This window comes from Octopus bimaculoides, chromosome 1, assembly GCF_046866305.1.
Source record: "Octopus bimaculoides isolate indiv1 chromosome 1, ASM4686630v1, whole genome shotgun sequence".
Lineage (NCBI taxonomy): Eukaryota > Metazoa > Mollusca > Cephalopoda > Octopoda > Octopodidae > Octopus > Octopus bimaculoides.
The window spans coordinates 4,742,553-4,754,962 of NC_142928.1; the positions used below are offsets into that span (position 1 = coordinate 4,742,553).

A 12,410-nucleotide genomic window follows, 5' to 3' on the forward strand; every position below is an offset into this window, starting at 1 on the left:
CTAGTGGTTTGGCAAAAGAGACTGATAGAAATTTGGTGGGTTTACAAAGAATAAGTCTGGGGTCGATTTGTTTGACTAAAGGCAGTGCTCCAGCATGGCTGCAGTCAAATGACTGAAACAAGTAAAAGAATAAAAGAATAGCCATGGTGAAAATATTACATTGCTTAGATACAGGTGAAGGTTGGTGACAGGAAAGGCATCCAGCCATAGAGAGTCTGCCTTACTAGACTCTGATCCATGAGAGCATGGAAAGTCGACATTGAAACGATGGTGATGATGATGGTGATGATGATGATGATATCTGCACAAAAAAAGTTAATATTTTGAAACACTGATATTTACTTAAATTTATTCTTTCAAAATCAATGTTGAAGTCTATCTACCAATGTTGTAAATTACTGTATTCTACTTGTTTTATGTTCAAGTTGATCAGATCTGGCCTCTCACACCTGCCCAACAATGTCATTCTAAAGAAGACATTCACATCATTGGAATTTCAAAGCAATGAGATCATTGATGAATTCAAAACAACATGGCAGCCCTGTTGGTGCCAGTGCCATGGAAGAAGCACACAGGACACTCTGTGAAGTGGTTTGCATATTAGGAAAGGTATTAAGCTGTAGAAACCTTGCCAAAAAGAGAAATGGAGTTTGGTGCAGCTCCTGTCAAACTGTCCAACCCATGCCAGCAGGGAAAACGGATGTGAAATGATGATGATGGTGATGAATGGATAAATAGGCTTACATTTGACAAGTGTAATCTGAATTAGAAAATTACTATTTTTGAATCTCACGTGATATATTCAACAACAGTACTTTGTAGTAAAAATTGTTTGCCAACATAACATGGCAGTCCTGGTTTAGGACGAATGTTGCTGTAATTTAGCCCTAGGAGACATTGTTTCCAGCTGGCTATACGACACGATCTGTGTCCTGGGGCTAAATTACAGCAACATTCGTCCTAAACAAGGACTGCCATGTTATGTTGGCAAACAATCTTTATTGTAATCTGATTGTTTAAGATTAATACAAATCTCCATTTTATTTAAACAAATAGAAACATTGGCTTTGAGGAAAAGTCTAAAGAATCTGATTTTGAAGAAGTTCAGGTTATTGAGAAAGAGAAAGGAGAGCGAACGACCCAGACCAGTCGATCGAAAACAAAAGCTGACAAAACAAAACTTTCCTCAGATTCTGCGAAACGAAGAAGTGCAGAGAAGAAAAAATCATCCCATCGTCTGTCACAGTTTGCTATTCCTTCTCCATTGTTTGGAGTCAGTTCACCTGGCTCTGATGATATTTTCAGGTATTGTGGTGTTTCTGTATTAAATTCTGGACGATTTAACTTTTTTTGCTTGGTTTGGTTTGGTGGAAGGTCTTTTGCTTCTGGCCCCTTCATGATCCCTACAGGCCTGCAGAACCACCTGCATCCCCTGCTAAAACCACTATAAATCCTCATGGCTGCTACTGGCCCCGTTGACCTCTGCAGGTTCTCATAGCCTCTGCAAACCCTCATGGCCATTGCAGGTCCTTGTGGTCCTTGCAGGCCCTCATAGCTACTGCAAGACCCTACACCAGGGACATTGGTACATATTGTTTTCTTTAGACAATGCCTATTGCTGACTGCAGGAAAAAACAGAAGGTAGAATAAAGTCCTTGGGGTGTTTGTTCTGGTTCTGTATGATCTGAGTTCAAATCCCACAGAGGCCAACTATGCTCTTCTCCTTTTGTAGGTCACTAAAATACAGTACCAGTCAAGAACTTGGATCCATGCAATCAACTCACCCCCACCTGTCAAAAATTGTTGGCCTTGTACCGAAATCAAAAGCCATTCTTGTTGTTGCTGTTATTAAGGCGGCAAGCTGCAGAATCATTAGCATGCTGGACAAAATGCTTAATAACATTTCATCCGTTGGCATTTCGTCCATCCTTTTGTTCTGAGTTCAAATTCCGCCAAGCTCGACTTTGTCTTTCATCGGGGGGTGGGGGTGGGGGTGGGGTGAAATAAGCTTAGCGAAGGTGGAGGTATTGTTTTCAGTCGTGTATGTTTGTTTGTTTGTTTGTCCATGGACAACATATCTCAAGAACCGCTGGATGGATTCAAATGAAACTTTCAGGACTGTTTGGCCTTGTGACTAGCACAAACTGCTTAGGTTTATGGATCGATCTGGTACCGGACAAGGATTCTGGATTATTTTTCCTGTTTTTTTACTTAATTTTTGAGAGCAGTCAGGTTCATTAATATTAAATATTATACATACATATTAACACTTTGCAGTATACTTACTTATATACATACATCTATACATCAATCTAAAACAACAGGAATACTAAAGGAAGGCCGGAATTTAAGAGAAGAGAAAGCCAAAAGGTCTCATTCTGTTCATTTAAAAATTCCTGAGTAGAACTTATAATTATTACCTTCTCCTTTGAAACTATTTTGAATGGTGAATTTGTTAACTTTGGCTTGTATTAGATAAGGATAAACTATTTATTACTGTTACTAAATTTACTTATTTCTTTATTGCCCATAAGTGGCTAAACATAGACGGGGACAAACAAGGACAGACAAAGGGATTAAGTCGATTAGATCGACTCCAGATGAAATACTGCTAAGCACTTTGCCCGGTGCGCTAACGTTTCTGCCAGCTTGGCACCTTGTTACTAAATTTTCTACACCCACCTTCACATTCCATGACTACCACTGGGATTGACCAGGTACTGGACAAGGATTCTGGATTATTTTGCCAGTTTTTTTACTTAATTTTTGAGAGCAGTCGAGTTCATTTTTAGTATTCTCGTTTGTGTGAGCAGTCGAGTTTATTTCAGATATTCTCATTCTAAAAACATCTCCAGCTAATCATTGAGAGGAGGTTGGTGTTGCCTTGGCGGAGGTTTGTGCTCTCTGAGTGCTCTTGTTATTACTGTCGCACAGTATCCAATATCGTGATGTTGTTGATTGAAGATATTGTGTCTACCTGAGGTTTGTAATGTTTGTCAAGTCACAACAAGGACCACACACACGCAGTACTTTATGCCATATGTGTGCTGTTCCAAGTAATGCTGATTTTTTGCAATCCACCTAGATTGTAGGGTATTTCTAAATTGTCCAGATGTTTCTTCAGATTGGGTGGTATTGAACCCAATGCTTCGATGACAATAGGGGCAACTTTTATGTTTGACTCTCGTAGCTGCCACATCTTGGCGATCCCAATTCTCAGGTCTCCATATTTATTGATCGTTTCTTCTCTTTCTTTCAGGACTGAAACAAGTAAATGATAAAACGTTAATACCAGTAAATATTATGTTGTTGTTGTTGTTGTGTAAAAGTGCTTCTGTGTTATATATTTATGTTATATTATTTGTTTATTATTGGTTTTAAGTTATGTATTAGTAACACTGGTAAATTTCCTTTATTTTTCAGTCCTGGAACTCCACATTTGGAATCCAAGAAGTAAGTTGTACAAAAGAAAACCAAAAAAAAAAAAAAAAAAAAACCCCAAAAAACAATTAGAAAAATATGTGGATTGAATACTTCTGTGATTGGTTCAAAGGAGAGGTTATTTAGTCCTTTAAGCTTTCTGTCAATTGACATCTTTTGAATTTATAGACCCCCCCTTCTTTTACTTGGGGAGAAAATCATTAAAAAAAAAGGGGGGGGGGGGAGACTGTTCTTGTTGTCGTGAATAGATTTAATTTATCAGCACAACCTGGTACCTGGGTACTTTTAACAGAGTCCATCCACCCTGTTGTAAGCATTCATGTCAGTAATCCAGTCTGACGGTGAAGTCTTTTCCTTCTTCCCACCAAAGAGGTCTTAAAGAGTCAGCACAGACTCTGCCCTTCCATCTCTCCCTAAACAGGTACAAAACACATTTTAAAACCTTCAGAATTAACAATATTTTGTAATGGGATTGAGTTTGGCTCATGGCTCAGTGGTTAGAGTGTCGAGCTTACGATCTTGAGGTTGTCAGTTCGAATCCTGGACTGGGCTGCATGTTGTGTTCTTAAGCAAGATCCTTTATTTCACGTTGCTCCGGTTCACTCAGCTGTAGAAATGAGTTGCGACGTCACTGGTGCCAAGCTGTATCGGCCCCTTTGCCTTTCCCTTGGATAACATCAGTGGTGGGGAGAGGGGAGGCCAGTATGCATGGGTTATTGCTCGTCTTTCATAAACAACCTTGCCCGGACTCGTGCCTTGAAGGGTAACCTTCTAGGTGCAACCCCATGGTCATTCATGACCAAAGGAGGTCTCCGATTGGGTTTGGGAGGTTGGTGACTAAGTAGCCATAAAGTATGTAGGACTAAATATATCACAGAATTTACTTTTTATTTTGAGTTCAAATCCCATTGGTCTTAGCCTTGCCTTTCAATCTTTATGGGTCAATGAAAAAGTGTTTGATGGGGTGGGGGAGGGTAAATTCAGTTGTCTGTTCTACTTCTTTGCAGAAATTGTATAACTGATTTGTTTTCAGTCATATATTGTGTGACAATATTTTAGTTTGAATTCATTTGCATGTTACAAAACTAATTACATTTTGATTTAATTACTGTATTTACTCATCCATAAGTCATATTTGTGTATAAATTGCACCTGTACCCTTAAATCTTGCTATAAAATTCTTCCCTTCATGGTTTTATCTTTGGTCCATGTATAAATCATACAATGGTTTTATGTTGTATAATAATGTATTTTCGATTAGTTAGACATTATATGACACTACTTTATGTTGGATTAATTATATATTGTATAATTAATATATTTTTAATTAATTACAGATTATACAACAGTAATTTATTTTCAGTTCCTTAAAAGACCACATTTTTTCTGTGAAGAAACTAACCTCTTGAGACCACAGCCCTTTCATCTCAAATTCATTATCAGCTTGCCTGCTGATAAGGAATTTGCTTAATTAAGCCTTGCTTCCGCCCATCTTTCTACTGTTGTTGATGTAGTAATTTCTTCCTGGTTCATCAAATCTACTACTTTTCAACAACTTTGTAAACAAATGGTAAAAATACCTGAAGAAATGGGAGCTAAACATATATGTAATAACTTACAATTACATAATTTCTGGTTGGCTTTCCTTGGAAAAATATGTAGTACATATTTACCTCCTCCATTCTCTACACCCAATGATATATATGTATAAAATATAGGTGGACTAGATTATATGTGTGTGTGTGTATATATATATATATATATATATATATATATATATATATATACATACATATATATATATATATATCATCATCATCATCGTTTAATGTCCACTTTCCATGCTAGCATGGTTTGACTGGGGACTAGTGAGCCAGATGGCTGCACCAGGCTCCAATTTGATCTGGCAGAGTTTCTACAGCTGAATGCCCTTCCTAACACCAACCACTCCGAGAGTGTAGTGGGTGCTTTTACGTGCCACCGGCATGAGGGCCAATCTGGTGGTACTGGCAACGGCTATGCTCAAATGGTGTTTTCCACATACCACCAGCACAAGTGCCAGTCAGTGGCCCTGGCGATGATCACGCTCAGATGGTGCTCTTAGCACTCCACCAGCATGGATGCCAGTCAGGCGGTGCTGTCATTGAATTCGATTCCGATTTCACTTGTCTCAACAGGTCTTCACAAGCATAGTTTAGTGTCCAATGAAAGAAGGGTATGCCTAAATGGCTGGTTGCACCACCGGCATAGGCCACAGGTTATGGTCTCATTTGGCCTGCCGGGTCTTCTCATATATATATGTATTTAATACATTTAGGTGTAAATATTTATAAACAATTGGTATTTAAATTTTTTAATTTTTTAAAATATATCCATGCGAAATACAAATACTGGTGATTTTGTTTTATGTAAAATCGATGATGAATTTGAATTTTTGCTTCAGACTGAACTACTTCAGATGGATTGTTCCTGCAAATGGTTACACCACTCTTAGGGTTCGTTTCTTATCTGAAGAATTGGGAGAATTTAACCAGACATTGACTTTTGAAATCCTTGGCACCAAGAAGCGCTATCAAATATTCAATCATGGCCTCTGTGTTTTCCCAAGTATTTGTCAAGATCCAAAGTGAGAAATCATTTTTGCATTTTTTTTTCCTTTCCTATTATTAGAAATAACATTGATAATTTATCAGGAGACATAAACATACACAGGAGACATGTGTATAAGGAGACATAAACATACACACATACTTGTATACATTCATACACATATATGATGGCTTTATTTCAGTTTTCATCTATCCAATCCAGTTACAGGGCTTTGGTTGGCCTGGGGCTAAAGTAGACGACACTGGTCCAAGGTACTGTACAGTAGGACTGAACATGAATCCTTGTGGTTGGCAAGCAAATTTCCTACCACACTGCCATGCTTGTACCTCAGCCATTATTCAAGCGCATCTAAACACAATAAACTAATCTTGGCCTGTGCTTCTTACATTTCAGGGTCGTTTTTAAGCGACACCGAAAGAAGAGGGAACCTGACGAGATCGTTCATAAAAGATATGTCATGTCATCAGAGACCTTTGAATTTGGTCCTCTTCTGGTTGGAAGATATGCTGACAGGTAAGTTTGCTTTCATGGCATTACTTGTATTTGTTTTCATCTTTTGCTAGACTAATAATTTTACTGCTATCATGCCTCTCAGTGGTATACATTTAGCATGATACACAGGTTGCACTCTCACTCTCTCTTTCACCATCTCTCTCACCACCTCTCTCCTCTCTCTCACCACCTCTCTCCTCTCTCTCACCACCTCTCTCTCTCCTCTCTCTCTCCTCTCTCTCTCCTCTCTCTCTCTCACCACCTCTCTCTCTCTCTCTCTCTCTCTCTCTCTCTCTCTCTATATATATATATATATATATATATATATATATATATATATATATATATATATATATATATAGGGAGAATTCACAAAAAAACAACAGACGAAGGCAGGTGATGTAGAAAACAAACAGATGTATTAGTATAATACTCAGGAATAGAGAAAGTCTTTAACATTTCGAGCCTATGCTCTTCCACAGAAAGGAACACAGAAATAAACAAGGAGAGAAAAAAAGTATGTAGTGGTCAGCGATCTATCATATATATCTATATATATATATGTTGTGGTCAGTGATCTATCATATATATATCTATATATATATATATATATATATATATATATATATATATATATATAATGAAAGAAAGAAAATGGAGAATAATGGATGTATAAATAATTATTTGTATGCTATAAAGTTGATGGAATTTTTTATAAAAACAATACAAATAAATTATAAATTGTAAAGCTCTAAAAGAAATGGCAGATGCCAAAAACCTACATATGTGTTTCAATTCATGCTCCGAGTGGATACGTAATTCTGAGCATTTGCTAAGAATTGGTATTATTTTCAACTGTATGGGGCAGAATTTCGTCAGGGCTTTATGAACTTATAGAACAAAGGTTAACATATTTCTTGAAAGGATGCAGGCAAATTCTATAAGCTGATAAAGCCCTGATGAGATTCTGCCCCATACAGTTGAAAATGATACCAATTCTCAGCAAATGCTTAGAATTACGTTTCAAGATTTTGTTGTTAAAAATTATCTGAAATAATTAGTTCTACTTTCACAATACACAAAAGATTTTAGCAATTTTTTTATACAGTTCCTAATAATATATAACTATGAAGGTACAATCTGATTTGGCAGAGTTTCTACAGCTGGATGCCCTTCCTAACGCCAACCACTCCAAGAATGTAGTGGGTACTTTTACGTGCCACCGGCACGAAGGCCAGTCAGGTGGTACTGGCAATGGCCATGCTCAAAGTGGTGTATTTTACATGCCACCTGCACAGGAGCCAGTTCGGCAGCACTGGCAACGAACTCACTCGAATGTCTTTACACATGCCATCCAGCACCAGTGCCAGGAAGGCAATGCTGGGCACAGGTGCCATGATGGTTTCGCTTTCAGATTGGAGCCTGGTGTAGCCATCTGGTTTCACCAGTCCTCAGTCAAATTGTCCAACCCATGCTAGCATGGAAAGCGTATGTTAAACGACAGTGATGATGATGATATGAAGGTACAATATGGCTTTTCTTAAACATCGAATGGCTATGGGGTCCAGTGGGGTAGAATAAAAATCAAAGGGTCCATAGGCCAAATAATGGTTGAGAATTACTGACGAGAAATGATTCTTTGTATATATCTTTTGTGTCTGAACCTCTCTAAATGTATGAAGAATAAATATGCAAAAAGTCTTTTAAGATTTTGCTGAGGAGGTCTAACAAAAATGAAACCTGTCCAAAGATGTCACTCAACTGCCAGAGATCAGATTCAAAGGATTCTGTTTAATAAATTTTAAATTTATTCAGATTTTGAGGTTGTCTCTCTTGTTTTTCTTGACAATAACTACTCAAGATTATAATTATTTTTTAACCATCACCACATGCATACACACACACACACACACACACACACACACACACACACACACACACACACACACACACACACATATATCTTGTGCTATATATATATATATATATATATGGTATTTTTATATAAGCTTAAAGCTTCTGGTGATCACCATGCAATGACTTAGGAAAACAGTCTAATAAAGGGGCATATAAGCCCTTGACAGAAAAATGAAGGCCTTCCTATCTGCAGATAGGAAGGCCTCCCACGCGGATAGGAAGGCCGTCTTTTTTCTGTCAAGGGCTTATATGCCCCTTTATTAGACTGTTTTCCTTAGTCATTGCATGGTGATCGCCATAAGCATTAAGCTTATATAAAAAATACCATTATTATCATTTATAGGATTGTAAAAATGATGCCGTATAAAAAACTATTTGCATCTAAGCATATATACACACACACATACACATACCTATTGATATCTATATAGATCAGTGTTACATATATATGCATGTGTATATGTGTGTATGTATGTGTCTTCGTTTCTGTTTGTCTGTCTGTCTGTCTGTCTGTCTCTTTATATATATATATATATATATATATATATGTATGGCTATATGTTTATATGTGTGTGTGTCATTTCTTATTTAAATTAGAAATTGTAATTATTCAAACACTATTTTGTTTCATTTCCTTTTTTCCTTCTTCTTCTTTCCCTGAACAGCCTCCATCCAATCAACAAGTAAGTCATCACCCAGTATTCTTATTTCAATTTTTCTGTCTCTATTTTCTCTGATGGCTGCAGGTTCAAGAGGTTCTCCTTGCAATCCTAAGCTTTCCTGTTCATTCCCATTGGGCCCTTCCTTGAGTAAGAATCTTCTGGCATAGACTTGAACTTGGGTAGCTGGGAAGTCTGCTGTACCCTTTCGGAAAGACACAACTTAATCCATCACTTAGTTTGGCTCCCATGGTGACTTTGGCAGAGTCTACACTCTGGCTGAAGGTACCCTGTAAACTGGAGTTGCTTCCCCAACCCATTAATCTTGGATCCCTGGCCAAAATTTCATGGGGTTCTGCAATTCTGTTTAATTATGAGGTACTGCATTTTAAATTGCATTCAATCATGGGACTTGGTACGGAAGTCCCTGGGTTTTGAGGAGATTGGAACCACCTTGCAGTCACTGCTGTCCCCAGGTCTACTCTTTGGGGCTACAGGCAGAAGCATTACTTTTCCTGCTGGAACCTTAGAACCGATGTTAGATGTCGTCAGCATTGATGACGGATGTGATGAAGGATGTTGGTCAGAGCCAGCTCAGCCTCACCCTGGAGGAATGCAGGTACAAGTACTGCACTTTTGATTGTTCATGGGGTACCACACTTCTGATTAATCCTGGGGTACAGCGATTTATGATTAATTTAAGTGGTACAGCTCTTCTGAATGGTTGTCAATATCAAAAAAGGTAAAGGTTACCTTCTTGACTTGTAAGGGCTGGTTTCCATGGCATATAAATTCCCCACCTGGATGAGACACCGCTCCATCATAGGATTACTCGTTTTTGCCAACTGAGTGGACTGGAGCAATGGGGAGTGAAGTGTTTTGCTGAAGAACACACCACATCGCCCAGTCCAGGAATTGAAACCACAATCTTATGATTATGAGTCCAACACCCTAACCACTAAGCCACATGCCTCCACTATGGTTGTCAATATTGCACAAGTGTAATGAGGTAAGTGATGTGAAATCAACGGTAGCATTCTGACTTGTTATATGCTGACAATAGTAATGCACTATTGATAATATACACACACACACACACACACACACACACACACACACACACACATATATATATATATATATATATATATATATATATATATATATATATTGTGTATGTGTGTGTGTATGTAATTTATGTGATTTTTTTTAACTACATGAATATTGATAAGTACTACATACTGGCACTTACCTTACCTTTTGATTGCTCTTTTGTCTACACCTGGTGCAGGTTGGAAGAACGAATTATTAAGGTTTTAATATGATTTGAATTGGATTAATTTTGTTTTTTAATTTGTACAATATATTTTGACTTTTACATGTGTGTGTGTGTGTGTGTGTTGTTTCCTTTTATGAGTACATCATTGCACATTGCTTTGGTCTTCTCAGCTGAAATTGAGGGGCAGCTAAGTGCTGGTTGCATCCCTGTCATCTCTCCCACATGTCACATCCTCAATGCTTTGCTGGGTCAAGGGTGAGTGTGGCAGCTGAGAATCTTTCAACTTTTAGCATGCTGTAGACACATCATGTCACTGTATGAGTTTTCTTCCCTCTCAATGTGACAGAATGTGCCTGTAGTTACAGGGGAGAAAATTCGGATAGCGCCATGGTGCACCTAAGTGTGCTAAAGGTTAATATCTTTTAATTTCAATTGTTTAATGAAAGCAGATAAATGCCAAAGTATATTTGTTGCTGTTTTTTGCCTTTTCTAGGTACAAAGAATTCCCAGAGAATCTGGAAATCCTAACTATTATGAATACTTCCCCGATAGAAGCAGACATTAGTTTTTGTTTTTTGAAAGACACAAAAGCTGAAACATTTTCTTTAGATCCTCCAACAATGATTCTGCCCCCACAAAGGTCAAAACATCTTGCTGTGTGGGCTTTCCCTCGTTCCGTGAAATTAATTGAAGATGCAATTGTTTGCTGTGTGAAAGAAAATCCAGAACCAATTTTATTTAAAATCAGCTGCGAAGCCTTCCGTCCTGATCTTGATTTGGACAGGCGAGTGTTCCAGTTTGATAAAGTTCTCATATTAAGGTAATCGTAATATTTTTGTTCAAATACCTTTATTTATAAGAAATTGAGTTTCAATTAATTAATTAATCAATAATAATGGTTTCAAGTTTTGACACAAGGCCAGTAATTTTAAGAAAAGGGTAAGTGCTCAACTGGTGCTTATTTCATCGACTCTGAAAGACTGAAAGGCTAAGTCAACCTTGGTGGAATTTGGAAAAGTATATGTTAAAGCATCTTGTTAAAAGTAGATGTGATGTGATGTGATGTGATGTGTGTGTGTGTGTGTGTGTGTGTGTGTGTGTGTGTTTGTCTCGTCTCAACATCATTTGATGGTTGTAAGGTAGTGTTACCTTCTTAGAAACATTTTTTTCCAATCTTCTGTGAATCATATCTGACCTAAGAGAAATATGTTAGTTGGAAACAATTGAGGTCTGGTAGCAAAAGGCGATTCTGATTGTAGAAAATCTGCCTCAGACAATTCCATCTGAGCCATGCAAGCAGGGAAAAGTGGACATTAAAATGATGTTGTTCAAGGTACACTTATGATTAAAGATGTTCCAGTATCTTGTACACCCAGCCGTTTCTTAAATTCGCTCACAGACAGTCTTTCATTCAAGTTAACATTATAGACTCTGCTTCTGTCTCTTCTGCCTTCATTCATTGTCTGGATCACATGACAGACAGCAAAAGGCTATCTCCTCTTTGAACAACAAAGAAAGCCTTTTATTGCTAATGGAGTCTAACGCCTTCCACTTCTTCAGTCTATTCCTTCTCCAACCTGCCTCACTTACAATTGTTACTACCTGGTATACAAATCACTGACGACAGAACTTCTAATAATTACCTGTTTAACTTCTGGTACTTTCTGTATTACTCGTAGTAATTAGTTACATAACTTCCATTACAAAGAACTTCAGGTAACAGGTAAGAAAAGATGGGAAAGTGTGCCAGGATATGTTACCTCTGTTGATAACAAATGGTTTCCTTTCCTGTACAAAGAGATGATTGCATGAACTGTATGTAAATGGTGTGACCTGAAATGGAGTTTTGTGTGTATGTATGTGTGTGTGTGTGTGTGTGTGAGTATCACTTACACATACATGAGAACACACACATTCACTCACTCTCTCTCTCTCTCTTTCTCTCTCACACATGCACATGTACATACAAAAAAGATGTATGCATATGTCTTGATGTATGTACGTATACATGA

The 12,410-nt window shown here is 37.7% G+C and overlaps 1 protein-coding gene across 3 annotated transcripts in view; it reads left to right on the forward strand.

Moving 5' to 3' along the window:
- The window catches only part of LOC106880950 (axonemal central pair apparatus protein HYDIN), a 193,311-nt gene that overhangs the window by 107,189 nt on the left and 73,712 nt on the right, over nt 1-12,410 (forward strand). For all 3 annotated transcript variants that reach the window (XM_089348067.1, XM_089348075.1, XM_089348084.1), the window contains 6 exons: nt 1,057-1,305; nt 3,424-3,453; nt 5,885-6,067; nt 6,445-6,564; nt 9,126-9,143; nt 10,892-11,218. In XM_089348067.1, the coding sequence (XP_089204193.1) occupies nt 1,057-1,305; nt 3,424-3,453; nt 5,885-6,067; nt 6,445-6,564; nt 9,126-9,143; nt 10,892-11,218 (927 nt within the window). The remainder of the gene's footprint in view (nt 1-1,056; nt 1,306-3,423; nt 3,454-5,884; nt 6,068-6,444; nt 6,565-9,125; nt 9,144-10,891; nt 11,219-12,410) is intronic.